At 41.8% G+C, this 16,030-nt stretch overlaps 1 protein-coding gene across 2 annotated transcripts; it reads left to right on the top strand.

Moving 5' to 3' along the window:
* Nucleotides 1-587: 587 nt before the first annotated feature.
* zgc:162160 (uncharacterized protein LOC561782 homolog) lies at nucleotides 588-15,828 on the top strand. Of its 2 annotated transcripts, none has more exons than XM_048260425.1 (4): nucleotides 588-1,031; nucleotides 8,825-8,975; nucleotides 9,335-10,199; nucleotides 14,565-15,828. In XM_048260425.1, exons 2-4 carry the CDS (start codon nucleotides 8,889-8,891, stop codon nucleotides 14,933-14,935), a joined length of 1,323 nt encoding a protein of 440 aa, XP_048116382.1. In that variant the 5' UTR covers nucleotides 588-1,031; nucleotides 8,825-8,888; the 3' UTR covers nucleotides 14,936-15,828. The 2 variants fall into 2 exon arrangements, with proteins under 2 accessions (XP_048116382.1, XP_048116384.1); XM_048260427.1 differs by lacking the exon at nucleotides 588-1,031 and adding an exon at nucleotides 1,064-1,136.
* Nucleotides 15,829-16,030: the final 202 nt, after the last annotated feature.

Below are 16,030 nucleotides of genomic sequence, written 5' to 3'. Positions count from 1 at the left end.
TGGCTCCTGCTGAAATGTGGCTCACTAAGATCAACACTCAGTCAGGCACAGATAGACACAGACCATCATGCCACTGACCTCTCCATCCTTATGATGCCTGTGTGTGTGTGTGTCTGTGTGTGTATTGGTTTATTGAGGTTCCTCAATCAAGTTGCAATGTTTCCATAAGACATCAAGGAAATGTTTATTTGTGTAAAATTAGTTAGCATAGACATGTTAAGGTCTTTTAACAGGTGATTCACTCACACACACACACACACAGATTTTATATGTGCTGTAGATACATTAGTATTACATCGCTCATGGTACATGGACATGCTTAGCCAACAGAATTGGCCTAATATACACCTGATAGCCCAGCTCTTTTTCACTCACCTGATCTGACTCTTAATTGCATTGACGTTCTACTGAAATCTTTTGCAGTTTCATGCATGGGGGCATCTAGGAACTATTGCATTAAAAGAAATTAGCGGCGATACTATGAAATATGACAATGCCAGTGCTGCGCGCGTACGTGTCTGCCCTCAACATCCAGAACATAAATGCTACCACAGTCCGCGAATCGGCAGCAAAGGGGGAGGGGATATTTGCATTACGCGCTAGCTCTTGTGCCATTGCGCCCGTCTCCGTCTCAACCATATCAGCGTAGATCGGTCTGAAATGTACACAATGAACCATGTGCTTATATTTCCTTGTTCATTTATGTTTTAAAACATCCAGTTTAGTGATTTCCTGTTATTGAATCTGGCTCAGTTTGGAGAGAGGTAGGCTCGCTCCTAACAGAACAACATCGCGACTCATTGACCGTCCAGTTGGGTTATCTATCAAGACGTGGCATGACTGTATCGATATTCAAAGGTATTAATTTATAACAAGTCAAAGTTACTGTAAGAGCCATCACAGCAGTTAGGAAGAAAATCATGTTTTAATCTACGGACACGTCCCGCTGGCGCGCGCGGACTCAGATGACATTTGGAGACCTACCAGGAGCTCCGGTCCGGGCGAGGAGTAAACACACTTCTTCTGTGCAGGTGACCAGCCGCTTCAGTATTATGTTTTCTTCTCGCTGAATGAGACAACTCTCTATGGGATGCAGTTCCGTTTTATGATTTATGATGAACTGGGAGTAAAACCATGTATGTTTTTATTAACTCACATTGTTTATATTTCCAGGTTGCATGTCGTTTATTCATTCATGTAAGGCATATGAAACCCAGATATTTACCTAACGGAACACTGCAATTGCTTGTAGGGATATTAGAACTGGTTATTAGTTCAGATTAGTTAACATTTTAAGATACGTTTAGGTTATCTCAAGGTTTGGGAGAATGGTCTGTAGGGCTGTTGTAGCCTCATAAACTTTTGCACACTGACACGATGTTTTGTTGTAACAGTCGTCGTTGGTGGTGTGATATCAAGCTGCCGCTTTCTGAGTGGATAGTCAACCTTTCATTCCAAGGTTGTGTGTGTGCGTATATCGAAAATGCCATACGCATAATAACAAGTGTTTATGACTGATGCGTCGTTATTTCTTGTGTGCTCTTTTGTAGTGTAGCTTACAGTCTTATCCTGGTTTTATTTCTCAGCAAGTTTATTTTAATGTTATCACCTACGAGTTTATCTGTCAGCAAATTGCATCATGAATGGATCCCATGGTTGAGTGTGGTAACCCACAGAAAACAATTGCTTATGTTGGGATGTCTGCATTTAGATCATATTCTCATTTTGCACATCGATGCAATAGTTGTAAACAATTCAATCACAGTCCCATAACAGTACACGCTCTGCTCTTTATAATAGAGGGGTGTGCATCCTTGACATATTTCTCAAATAGTAATTGTTACATAATCCAGAAGAGGATATTCGCTGCTGTGCCAGATAGGAATGCGCCAAGGCAGTCTTTGTCTCTTATAGAGTTGAGTAAATTCATAATTCCGGAACTGACAGGCGGCAGCGTCTGTGCCTCGGGGCAGCGTGTCCAGAAGACGTACTGTTACCCATTTCAATGATAGCTACGATGCGGGCCATCTCCACTCGCCCCGACAACTATGTCAAGATGATAAGCATTTTAACATTTTAGATTCACAGATCATGGGATAAAGATGCAAGGATCCTTCGGAAGAGCTGAGTAATATTTTGAAAAAACTCTCGTTCTTAGATCCCTAAATAACAGCACTACATAAGATGGAGAACAGACGTCCCGTGTTCATTGAAAGGAGAGAGCACTGTAGTTATGTGAAACTGTTGGGCACTAGCCTAAGCAGGGGTCTGCAACTGAAGACAAAGGGAAATCCGAAAGTGTCAAATACAATTATGTATGACTTCATCTGAATTCAAATTCTGTTATGTATAGTAATCTACTTGAAATATTCGAAGATCTAAGAAAGGAGAAATGCATTATCATTGCTTCTCTGTCATTAGATTAATTTTATACCCTGATCTATTTAAGCCTCATTCTTGAAAGTCCACTGGCACCATAGTGAAATAGAATGACAAATAGAACTCAGGGCAAATGGTATAGAGGCTGTCCACTGGTTATGAATAATTGAGTCATTCAATTTTCTAGTCTTGTCTGTTGGGCATAGCTTACATCTGAATTCTTGAAAGGGTCTCAAGGCAGGGCCTGAATTAGGCTCCCTTTGTGCTTGGTGTAAGGGAATGCATTTTTAGGGAATGCCAGGGGAAACACTCATTTGGGTAACCTAAGAATAATCTTATGAAATGAGTGGTTTACTCGGTAATGTCCATGCACCCTGTAATGTTCTGCAGAGGGTTTTTAGAGCTTTTTTAACTAAAAGTAATAGTCCTACTTGCAAATATCTCACAGCTCTGTGTGGTAAAGACATATAATATGGGGCGCAATCATTACACAATATACATGAAGATAGACTTGCTGAATGGTCTGCACAATAAGCACAAACTCATTTTTACAATTAATGTTATTTGTTATGTGTCTTTATATATTATACAACCAATATTAATGACTGTAGGCCTGTTTTATTTGTTAAGCTATTGTTATAATAGACTACACTAAACAAAGTCTAATATGAAGCTGATTCTAATGGTAAATGTAGGAAAAACCGTAAAAGAGTAACATTAAAACTGACGGAATATATGATGAAACCATATGAGAATCAACAGGCAGACATGTTCGAGTATAGTGTTTATTTGTTCAGTTTATCATAAATTAAATCTTGTGTAGATATTGTGGGATGTGGTTGAATTCTATACCAAAAACATTCAGCCTAGTCCTGATGAAGCTCAGTATGCAAAAGCCAGTTGGTTTTCCAAACCCCAGTAAATGTTGACTGGTGTGTAACCGTGCATTTTGCTAGATTCCGTACCCTCTTCAGCTGCACTGAAGTGCAATCAGCGTAGAAATCAGAGTCCCTGGTGGGAGCGGGAGTGCAAATGTGGGCCAGGGGTCAGAGGTCAAGTGGAGAGACGGACATCCTTCATGAATATTTGTGTCATTTTGAAAAACACTTTTAGTGCCTCACGCACATGCGCTGACCCAATTATCAGACACGCGTGCTATGTCCCAATCTCATGTCAAAAGAGGTGTTATCATTTGTCCTCAATTTCTCTATGTGACAGCCACGTAAGGCAAAAATTATTTGTTCCCCTTCATAGCACAATGACATACTCATACAAGGAGGAAACATTTGTTATGTCTTTGGAAATTGTTGTTTTATTATAGGTTACCTTGCCCTCCACTTTAGAATCAAAAATGTACTTCATTCATAGTGTGATTTAAACCCAAACCGGCTCTATGAGGCACAAAGGGGTTTTGAAATGAATGATTTCTGAAAAAGGCACATTTGTGCAACAGTTTGTCAGCAAATGCCCTGTTTGGTATCTTGCACAACACTGTGTCTGATCTGCTTGTCCCAGAATTATTTGAGTGCACCTGGTGGTTTTCTGGTTCTAGGACGGTGTTCTATGATGCTGCTGCAGCCCAGTGGCAGCGGTGAACTACCAGCCTGCTCCGTGTAACTAGTGTGCATTGATCCAAGTTATATTGGCTTTGTATCATCTTATAGTTCACAAATAAACAGTGAGTTCAATGCTTGTAAGCAATGCTTGGTAGATACCATCAGTAAAGTAAAGTATAGGGAGTTGAGGCTTTGCATCCTTTACACATTAGACTGTGGCTTCCTATACTGTCTATACTACATTATGACGACTTCATCAACATAATGTCTGATAAAATGCAGCCCGATGTAGCATCTTTTCTAACTACCTAGACAGGAAACATTGACATTATTGCAATGAAAGTTTATTCACATTGTCATTCCATGCACATCTCAGCACAGCATTCTAACTGGTTATCTACATATCCAACTGACATACAATACCTTATTAGTTGCTTATTATTTCCTTTGCTTATAAGTAATCTTGCCAGAGATACATGATCTGGTTTTACGGCAGCAAATAAAATAGATAAGAGAGATTTCATTTAGCATAAGAGAGCCTTGATAATGGCGTATGGATGAATAGAGTGGCAGGGGGTGTGATGGAGGAAGGAAATGGATACATGGTAGTGTTAACAGCGGAGGTCATCCTTTTGCTAATGAAGGAAATGTGGATACACAACGGGTGATGTGAGTCCAATTGAAGCAATACTGGGTCAAGCTGCAAATTAGATCAAGGTCAAACACAAAGTAGCATCAAATAGATACAGCAATCAATGGAATAGTGTCCCCATAAGCTTATGCAGAAACAAACATCCAGAGTAGTACACAGTGGAATTGGTTGTGTGTCTCCTATCCACAGTTCATTAAACTGCCTGTAATAATGACACCATGAGAAATAGGTGACCCATAACTCAAGGAAAAACCTTTCTGATCACTGGTGGCTATTAGTTGGTAATAGCCCAATTGCATGGCAAGGCCTTGTCTCCCAGTGTGCATTTTCCAGGATCCTTGGCTTGTTATTCAGCAACTCCAATTAGAGGCTCATGAAACTTCCGTAAAGCCTCAAGAAACAGGAGAGAAGACGAGAATGCAAAAAAGGAACAAAAAAAGTAAGACAGAACAAGAACATGACCCTAGGCAGCAATTACCACCCCCAACCCCATACATAAAGAGAACAGTGGGAATATGCTAAAGCTCTCTGGAGGCCACTTTTTTCCCAAAGGGACAGTGATACTTAAGAGAGACCTAAACTCCTAAATGAGCCTCTGCCCTTTTCAAAGAGTAAAAAATGTCTCTGGCTTTGTATGTGAGGAGTTTGACTGCCAGAAACCTCAACAAGTGTTTATGTGGGAGATGCTCTCCTCACTCCCACCTGCTTTGTGTGTGCAGTCTAATGGAAGAACATGGGCAAACCAAAGGCTTGGAAACAGGTCTATTTCTGTGCCTGCGCGGCTCTCCCAGTCCGCTCCTTCTCTGTGTGTAGCTGTTACCTAATTTGAGGGCAGAGACATTGATGGGTAAAATTACTAAAGAGAGGACTCCGTAATTTAAGTGGGCGATTTGAGGGTGCACTCTGTTGTAAATAAAATCTTTTGCCCAAATGCTCTTGAATTTAATGAGCTCTCATTCTCTCAGAGCTCCATTTTACACCAAATATAGAGGCTGGTTGCCATAACACAACATTTCTATCACCTTATCACTGAAATGTATATTATTTTCTGCATCAGTCAAAATATAAACACATTTTGGTATGACATAAAATAGCATGTTCATCGTACACATAAACATGTAACACATACAAACATCGAATGTGGGGATATAAGCTCATTTATTAGTTTGTACAGTCTTATTGGTCCTCACATACTGCAAATTTGTCATTAGGGAGAAAAAAAACACATATGGATTTCCTGTACTCTGTGAATATAATTTTACTTGCCACATACTGCGCCTGAGGAAGACATAACCAAGCTGGCCACAGGTCTTCTTAAACAATTCTGTTGTGGCCATGGGAACAGCCTTGCAATCCCTTTTGCCTATTTCAACTGGTCAGTGGCAGCAGAAGCCCATTCATTAATAAATGACCTTTCTGAATGTTCCGGACCTGTTCCAGCGTCAAAGTCTGTAAATGCATCAGTCTGGAGTTCAAACGGTCTTTGGGGAGGAATTCCTTATGCAGCACATGCTGTGAAATCCTCGAACAATTTGTCCACGAGGCATTATGTCAATGTGCATCAGTGAGGACAGTTTACCACAACTGAAAGCTGACCTTGAGGCCAGTGCATTAGTGACCCATATCATTCTACATAGTCATCGTCTCTTGTACGAGCAGCTGAAAAAAGTAGTTATGTAAGTTATTTTTGGCAGAAATAGAACCAGCAGTCTGCTTTGCAACACTCGGAGGTGGTTTTGGGATAATTATTTTACGTAAAGCTGCATCAAACGCGGAGTCCTCGCCATAGACTCGACCCTAAACTCTTGAGAGTGAATAAGCTCTCCTGTCTCCTGCTCTGCTGCTGTCCCGCATGGCAGAAGAGATTGTGGAGTGGGAGCTGAAGTATCCTCCTCTGTGTTATTCACAGAACAAAATGCCCGGCCATTGCATTACACTCCCCACCTCGCTCAGTCATTCCCCCATATGGACAGCTGTGTCACCTTGCCGTCATTATTTCCGCTAGGCTGCACATCAGTATTGAATGAAGAAATAAAAATGAGCAAACCGAAAGAAGTAGGAACCAAGGATGTTGTGAGGCAGAGAAATACGCAGAATCCATAAAAGACGAGCAGTGAGTCAGTCACTAGTGTGGACCTCTACAACGCACTTCCCAATGACCTGGTGGCTCTTCTGAAGAGGCTCTTGTGAGGAGGCAGCTGGGTGGACGAGCATCGTCTGTCTGCTCCAGTTGGTGACATTTTGCAGTGACCCCTGTGCTTCCCATCCCTACTGCCTGTCCTGCCATCCCTTCCCCTGCACTGGCCTCAGCGCTTGGTCACTGTGGGCTACAGCCTGCCTTCTGGAGCCCAACGTGGCATCACAGTTGGACAACTTGCTGGAGCTCGACACTTGTTTTTATTTTCCAAAAGCAATGCAACACGATCATGATGGGGCAGAAAATCAAGTTTCATAATGTTTCATTATTTATCTTCATTGGTCGCAGTAATCCAGTAGCTACATATGATTTGATAATAGTATGAGTAACAATGACAAAATTGCAACGTTTCCATTTCTTTCAAAAATTGTCCTAATAATAATATATTTGCTCTGTTGCTCAGAGAACCATTTGCTGGACTGGCAGCTCATTAAATTGCTTGTAAATGACAACAAAGCCAGAAGGCCACAAGGTCTTGCCCTATCATACAAAAGCGTTCTCAGTCGAACCATTCTTTCTCTCGCTCTCTTTCTCTGTCTTTCTCTCTCCCTCTCACTTTGTCTGTCTTGCAGTCTCTCTCTCCTCAGCCTCTCTTTGTGGTTTATCCTCAAGGTTGTCTGTCCACCTTCTCCTCCGTAGGGCTCATGAGGTCATCTCTGTGAGTCTGTGGCATAGCTGTGGTGTCCCGGCGTGTGCCTTCTGCCTCCGTCTGTCTCTCTCTGCCCCCTCCTTGCCTGCCCCCAACAGAGCCCTGGTTAATAACACCTCTGTGTGTGGGTGGGTTAATGAATGACTGACTCCTGGTATCCCTTTAACTGCATCTACTGACTAAAGGCACTGGTTGGTGGGAGGGAGGAGGAGGGCAGTGTGTATGAAGAACTCCCCAGGATCATGCAAGACACTGGGGAGAACTACAGGATGTCTTGTTAAATAATATTGCTTCCATTACTCCATCCTGAATCCTCAGGATAGTATCACTCCATCGTAACAAGCTACAGGAGAAAACATGAGAGCAGTTAGCGGCATAATGAACCCGCAGTCCGCAACTGATGCAAAAGAAAGCAGCTGATGCAAAAGAAAGCACAGAAAAAGTAATTCACAATTCAGGAATTGATCTATTCATAAGAAGTGCAGTGTGTGTGTGCCGCTTCAATCTGAGAATGCAGATCATTAAAGTGTTCTACGCAGAAGAAATGTAGCTGATTCCAGGTAATCCAATCCAAAGGCCATGATCAAAGCACTACCCATTCTCGAATGTACAAACCAGAGATCTTGAAGGTGGGGGTGTGTGACTGTGAAATAGATTGGGCTGAAGTGTGTATGTGTCTTGTTACCACCCACAGGGGAATAAACCCATAGCTGGCATTGATAAATAGCACATGTTTACATTGAAGCCTTAAGGCACGGAACCTGATCAATAGCATAAAAATGCACCACTTGAGTGGATTTCAAGTGCAGTGCACCACAAGACAACCCAGCGTCAAACAGGGAGCCATAACAAGGTGTGCCAGAGCTGTGACAGATTGTGCAATTAAAACAGAAATTCTGGCCCGGCTGCAATGAACCATGGGACTTGCTGTCCTGGCTCTCTTCTGTGGGCAGTCTGGCCAAACACTGGCGAGACCTTTACAATGTCCTGGGAATAAGATGGATGCTCAGGCCGATAAAATAGTGAACTACTGACCTAGACGGAGGCTTCCGCTGCCTCCTTAAATAAACCATGCTGACTGATTTAGCACTCTGTGCTGGCCTTAAACACTGGAGATATCTAAAGATCAGCACATTCGATTAAACTCAACCAGCACTCAGAGGGAAGCATAAGGCAAGGCATACCAGAGGGAGAAGCAGGTCATCAATCAATACTAGTGCTGTATGGGGTTAGGCCTAGAATATCTCAAGAAATGTCTTAATTAAAATGAATAAACCCAGTGCTCCATATCATGAAGGGTTCTGTCAGAATATGTGTACAGTTGTTGGAATCAGGATGAGGATGTTTGCTTGACCATGCTTCTTTTAATGTATTTTCCCCTTTCTTTTCAGTGTGACTGTTCCTGCTGCTCTATTAGGTTAGCCACCACCACTGTGGCCCCAAGGCTACCAGGCCATGAGCAATTTCAAGGGCCACTCAGGACAGGATGTGGAGAAACAGGGTATCAAGTTGCCAAAGAAATGGGCTGACCTCAAAGACAAGGTGATGCCTTTCAGCATCAGGAAAAGCTCTTGCCTGAGACAGGCACTATGTGCTCTATCATTACTCCTGTATCTAATGGAACTAATGTACTCTTTTCTATCTGCACAATCCTATGATGATTCATCTGTAATGAGCTGTCATGTCAACTTGCTGTCAAGATTTTTCCTTCCATTTATCTCCTCGCACCATGACAAAAGATGTTCCGTCTCTTTTTTGAGAGACCAAATCTTAACTCTTTACTTTCATATTCACTATAGTTACTGTTTTTCATTTGGGAAATAATACCGTCTTTTACAAACTTGAAAATTGACAAACACGTTTAAGCTGAATTCTCCGTCTTTGTATGATTACACTAACAGGTGCCCACAGATCGTACCATGGTGTTAAGGGGGGGGGGAGGAGATCCAGACCCCCCAAGAGTGGTGAAGAAGCGTCGTCAGCGCTACGTAGAGAAGGATGGCAAGTGCAATGTGCACCATGGCAACGTGCGGGAAACCTACCGGTACCTAACAGACATCTTTACGACGCTAGTGGACCTGAAATGGCGCCTCAACCTTCTTGTTTTTACCATGGTGTACACCACAACCTGGGTGTTCTTCGGCCTTATCTGGTGGCTCATCGCCTACATCCGAGGTGACTTGGACCACACCGATGACAATGATTGGACACCTTGCGTCAACAACCTCAACGGTTTTGTCTCTGCGTTTCTGTTCTCCATCGAGACGGAGACCACAATTGGTTATGGCTACCGGGTCATCACCGACAAGTGCCCGGAAGGTATCATCCTACTGCTGGTGCAGGCCATTCTTGGGACCATCGTTAACGCCTTCATGGTGGGCTGCATGTTTGTCAAGATCTCACAGCCCAACAAGCGCGCCGAGACGCTCATGTTCTCCCACACAGCCGTCATCTCCATGCGCGACAACAAGCTGTGCCTGATGTTCCGTGTCGGGGACCTGCGGAACTCGCACATCGTGGAGGCCTCCATCCGGGCCAAGCTGATCCGTTCCAAACAGACCAAGGAAGGGGAGTTCATCCCGCTGAACCAGACGGACATCAACGTGGGCTTAGAAACAGGGGACGACCGCCTGTTCCTGGTGTCACCGCTCATCATCTGCCACGAGATCAATTCCTCCAGCCCCTTCTGGGACATCTCCAAAGAGCAGCTGGAACGGGACGAGTTTGAGATCGTGGTCATCCTAGAGGGCATGGTAGAGGCCACTGGTGAGTAGCCACTGGAGAGAATTTGTGCTTTATTTGACTATAGGTTGAGATCCATATTCATGCAGGTGTGCAGGTTTTAGTGACATGAAAGTATGACCGTGTGCATACAATGATGGAGATTGGCATGTGACATCTCAATAAACATACGGTCCACAGCACTGATGGTAATTTTGATACCACAGATGAATGAAGACTCAGTCAGACCAATGGTAGGACAAATCTGTTTTATTTACAATGATGTTCATCAAAGGAGAGACAGCATGAATTCACCTAAAGATCCATCAGCTGCTCTAACTAGACAAGGAAATAGTTAGGGTTTAAGTATCCTTCCACGCTGACGGGAGCTGGCGTTGGTCATCCCATCTCACATGGACTACACTGAATCAGACTCTGATTAGTGCCAACCTGGCAATCTGGAGCAGATAGCTACTGGCGCAGCCATGCAGAACCATGAATCCTTGCAAAATCATAATATTCCCTCGTATCTCTAAACACATAGTCACACACAGATACACACAGGAACAGTACAGGAACAGAATGAAATAAAAACAGTCATCTAATATGTGGAAGAACATACAACAGAAACATCAGGACATAAGTTACTCATGAATACAAAAATCATAAGTTCTGAATCAAATACTTTCAAGACCCCTAACAATAGCATATTCTAACTGGGTCAGAATGAGTCTACTAATTAACTGAGAGTAATACAGCAATTTTGTCTAATTCCTAGACCAAGATGAAAATAAAACCAAAACACACAAGAAATGTCTCTTAACAATTCTAAAATAGAACCCAGTGAAGGAAGTTAATCAAATAAAGCTCCATGGTTACCTCACATGCATAAACGTGGTCCTGACTCTTGATTTCTCACAGGGTGTAAATACAAGTTTACATGCCACAGAGGAACACTGATGGAAAAAAAAATAACAAAACAATAGACAAAAGAAAAGAGGAGTAAGTACAGACACTGAAAAATACCATGTGATGCAATCTGTAATCGTCTATAGGATGATGCGTTATTAGTTAAGGCAAATATCCTACAGGAATAGTTCCTGTTTTGACCACTGATTGCAACCTGAAACAAAGCACAGAGATAGATCTGATCAAATAGTGCTTCCTATTAGTAAGTGTTTCAACTATTAAAATGCTTCCATGTCAATACTGTTATGATCAGTCACCAAATTAGTCATTAGCAATGAAAAATACATTCACATGACCTGTTGGAAACTCTATTTTTGTGTGCTAAAGTATGGTTTATCATACTGTGGTCAAAGTGAATCCAAGACAACTGGTGTGAGGCCACAATAGAGCAGAGGTAAATTATCTGAAGGCATGTCTATAAACATAATTATATAAACATGTATATAAACATGTCTTTAAACATATTCTGAACTCTTATAACAAATGAAACATTTTATTTTATTGTATTTTATTGCTGTTTTCCCAAAATAACTTTAAACAACAGCTTTTAAATGGTCTGGTGTCATCATACCACATTATCATCTTGATGTTGTGCATGTATGGTACTGGTTTGCATCGTAGCTGCAAAAACATTTGTAAAAACCTTTTCCATGTCAGTGATGAAATAATAGGCCCGTTTCCACTACCGGACCTGGAACTTGATTTTACGGGAACGGGAACGTTTGTGCGTGTTTCCTACAGACGAACGGCCCCGTAACGCAACGTTCTGGGAACGTCTACGGGGTCAAACCTTGGTGTAGGTACTTCAGTGCGGTCCCGATAAAGCGATGGGCGGGCAGGAGGTGATGCACGATGTCATTAAGCGCCATGTTTAAAAACCCATCAGTCCACAAGCAGCAGAAGACAAGAGTCAGAGCAGTGGGTGTGTTGTTAATAAATATATGAACCTATTAGTTCAGTGTAGTGAAGTCGACATATCAACAACCTCTCATCCTCCATGAAGAAACAAGCCATCTTTAATTATAATTTGATACACTGTAAGAGCTAGCTGTCGTTTTGTTTATGTTATCATCTTACTCTTATTCAGACCCCTCCTTATAATTTGCAGCAGATTATTCCCTTAGCCCTGTTTTGTATAATAATATAATAATAATAATATGTGTGTGTGTGTGTGTGTGTGTGTGTGTGTGTGTGTGTGTGTCCTGTGACTTGGAGTGGGTTGGAGCAAGGATTGCCTTGATTACTGTTTAGTCCCTGTTATCACAGCACACAGCACACATTGTCCCTGCAAAGCTTGACATCTTTTAGTTATAACAACAGATGTTCCTAGAAATACCAGGTGTAACACTGAAGGATGATGTAGGAGGTTGAGATCCGACGACACTGTAACCATCAATTGGTAAATCAGTGTAAGTTGATGGTATTGTGATACTCTCAGCACAAACATTGGCATTGGAGGGGAAGGTGGATGACAAATTCTCTCCCTTACTCCATTTCCATGTTTCATAGTTGAGTTGACCATGACAACTCGCAATAAATTAATGGCCATAATTTCTTGTGTTTGCAAGATTGCCCTTATAGGCACATTCCCCGGTGGGAACCTACTACTGCAGCAGCAATCTCTCTGCAAATTACTAATTAGTCTGAATTGTGACTACACTTGACATAGGCTCCAAGTACACCTTACTAATTGCTTTTGCTATTGTCATTGGTGCCAATATGTGCCATCAGTGAGTACTGCTTGACTGTAAGGGGCCAAGGGCCCTTGAGATGTTTGTTTGCGGAAGGAAATCCAAGATTTGTTAATAGGCCTGCCTGAGGGAAATTAAAAAGCTGAGGCTGGGGTGAGGGAAGGCCTAATGTGATTCATGATCGAATAGCCATGCCCTTCTCTCCTCTCATCTCTTTCACTGTCTCCCCTCACTGATTCATAGTCAAGAGTGGGTGGCATAGATAAGCCTCATTCTATCTTTCCGCTTCTCTGCTCTGCTCTTTTAATTTGCAGAAGAAGCTTTATCCCTTTAGAGGAAAAAAACTTTTTATTTAGCCTTGGACTATGAATCAGGAGCATTGTTTTGTTTTAAACCCAATTTAGCAATTGTAACCAAAAACTAAACATGGCATACTATAAATGGGGTTTTGCACTGCTCTATTTGTTAAGTCAAATTTGGATCCATATACCGCAGGAATCAGTCAGCTTGTTATGAAAATAGCTCCCATCAGTGCCTCTACTGAGAGAAGCCATGATATGTTCGCTATTGTTCTAACTGTTGACTAAAATGCATGAAATCTCTTTCAAACATCACCATCACCATAACCCATCAATGATTTCTCTGTGTGTGTAATAATATAGCTCTTTTTATTGTCTGTCAATCTGCCAGGGCCCTGGAATAAATTAAACTGAATGTCTGTTATTCTTGACATTTCATAAAGTGGGATTTTCTCCTGAAATTAACTGACAGAGACAGTGTTCGCCTTTCTTAAGGGAAACAAATCCTCTAAAGAACATCATGCTTTTTTGAATAAGTATTAGTACAAGCACAATGAATACCATCTGAAGGCAGTAAAGATGAGCTATTCAATGAGTTTACACCGCCTCAGGAGCAACAGCACATCTGAATAAGCCAGCACATCTAGATTGACATGCATTCTGGGCAATTTGCATTATGTGTCTGTGTGCACATATGTGCCTATGTGGTTTTTTTTACTCATTCTGAGGTTTTTTATGCCTCTGTAATCTTCGGGGTTTGTCTGTTTACGGGGGTAATACGTAGAGTAATTGACATGGCTCTTCAAGGTTCAGTTGAGCAGAAGATGGGAGGAGGCACATATGCTATTTATAGGCAATCCACACACATACATATTCAACACTGTATGTGAGGTAAGGGTTTGTTTAAAGACTATAAAGAGAATAAACGGTTATTGTTTGCTAAGATACTACCATTTTACGGTGCTTTTTACATCCAGTCATCTGTTTTCTTGCGCATGATTTTTTATAAGCTCACACAATAACAGAGGTACAGCCTTTTGACACAGTGAACTCCAACAAGAAAAAATCACTTGAATCTTTTATCAGAGCATTTAAAACATCTCCAGCCAAACCCATTTATATTCTAGATTTAGAGAATAATAGGCTACAGCAACCTTTCAAGCAGAGCTAAATTCTTCCCAGAAAAAATCTCTGAAGCAGCGTTATCCCTTCCTACTTATGTGTGTGCGGACACAGTATGTTTTCTACACATCAGAGGAACTTGCTGAATCAATATTATGGGTTCTCAGGCTTTCGCTATACTTATTAAGGCTATTTAATAGTTCCATTTATTAATGCTGGGCATGTTTTTCATACTCCTTATTACAATTTGTTGATGTCAGTGTAAAAATTGAGATACTTATAGATTGGGATGCTCTGTCTCTCTGCTCTGTCTCTCTGTCTCGCTGTAGGGATGACCTGTCAAGCCCGGAGCTCTTATCTGGACGCAGAGGTGGTGTGGGGTGAGCGTTTCACCCCTGTCCTCTCCCTGGAGGAGGGCTTTTATGAGGTGGACTACGACACCTTCCACCACACCTACCCGACCCCGACCCCCCCCTGCTCTGCCCACCAGCTAGCCGAGCTGGCCAAGAAGGGAGAGAGCATCCCCATACCACCTCTCTCCCCCCATGACACCGTGGAGGAGACGTTGAGGCCGGAGGTGGCGCCACACACAGATGAAGGAGACACAGAAGGGCCTGGACCACGCGAGGATGAGAATGAGGCGGACGGGGAGACAGTCAGCAATGGAGACATGAACAAAACGGACAGCGGACTAGAATGACATATGTATGTGTGTGTTAATCACATCTACGTCATCCTCCTGCTCTCCCAGCCTGGGGTTACTGAGTTAGCTAAACTGAGAGTAGTTAGCTAGGGCTTATAACATTTGGATGTAATAAGGCATACATGAGCTTGTTTCTCACTTGTTTACACTGTCTGAATCATGTGTCAATTAACTCAAATTAATTAAACTTTAGTTCTCTTGACATCAATCATGAAGGCTCTTATCATATAGGCCATTGTTTATGTTCAATTTGGACAAGTTATCCAACTCACAAAAAGTACTTTGGTTATAGAAGTAAGCATATACTGCACTATATTTACTCTTGTGTGTTTTTGGTAATGGAATGGCACAACTACTCAGTTAATCCATAACTGAACCTTGCTTTACGTTTTGTATACAAAAAGAAAAATGAGTCAATTTATAAACCAACATATGAGCCTGGTAGAAAAGTAATCCGATGACCAGGTGAGGTAACTGGCATGATATTTGGAACATGTTCTATTTGTACGTTGTTTGTATTTCTGGAAGCATATTCTTTTGTGTTTACCAAAATCGTATTAATAATGATAATACAATAAATCAGTCAGCACAATATGTCATAAGGACAAATATTGACCATATGGTTATAGGGTCATTGATCTGATATTCCTTAACATGATGCCAATACATAGTTAATTTACTTTCTATGTTATAACTTAACTGAATCAGAATGTTTGAGGGAGTGTGCTTGTAGACTATTTCACACATGACAGGACTACATAATGCTCACTTCATGGAGGCCTACGCTTCGGCAATGGATGCAGTGATTCAATATGGATGAAATGCGCCATCTACTGTTCAAATCGCGTGTTTTCGAACCAATGTTAATAAAAGATTGATCATCCCAAGTATCCTATAAATGGTCTGACTCTGTCCAACCTAAAAGTTGAGGATACCAAATTTTGTTTTAGAGCACTACCAAATTTTGTTTTAGAGCACTATTAGGGCCAATCTCAATTCTCTATTTTACCCCTTATCGCTATATATATATAGCCCCCTTATCGCTGTTTTGTGAATGTTAACAGCGCATCATTATTTGCGCGAATGTCTCGC

The sequence above is a fragment of the Alosa alosa genome, chromosome 13, assembly GCF_017589495.1.
Source record: "Alosa alosa isolate M-15738 ecotype Scorff River chromosome 13, AALO_Geno_1.1, whole genome shotgun sequence".
NCBI lineage: Eukaryota > Metazoa > Chordata > Actinopteri > Clupeiformes > Clupeidae > Alosa > Alosa alosa.
Note: the sequence above shows the minus strand (reverse complement) of the source record. Positions and strands in the feature narration are given on the sequence as shown.

What these genes read in the sequence shown, in the direction of transcription:
- zgc:162160 (XM_048260425.1), top strand. Translation starts at nt 8,889, where the DNA reads ATGAGCAATTTCAAGGGCCACTCAGGACAGGATGTGGAGAAACAGGGT. An exon ending in GGGCTGACCTCAAAGACAAG is followed by an intron (nt 8,976 to 9,334) that starts GTGATGCCTTTC and finishes TTACACTAACAG; the next exon opens with GTGCCCACAGATCGTACCAT. An exon ending in GGGCATGGTAGAGGCCACTG is followed by an intron (nt 10,200 to 14,564) that starts GTGAGTAGCCAC and finishes GTCTCGCTGTAG; the next exon opens with GGATGACCTGTCAAGCCCGG.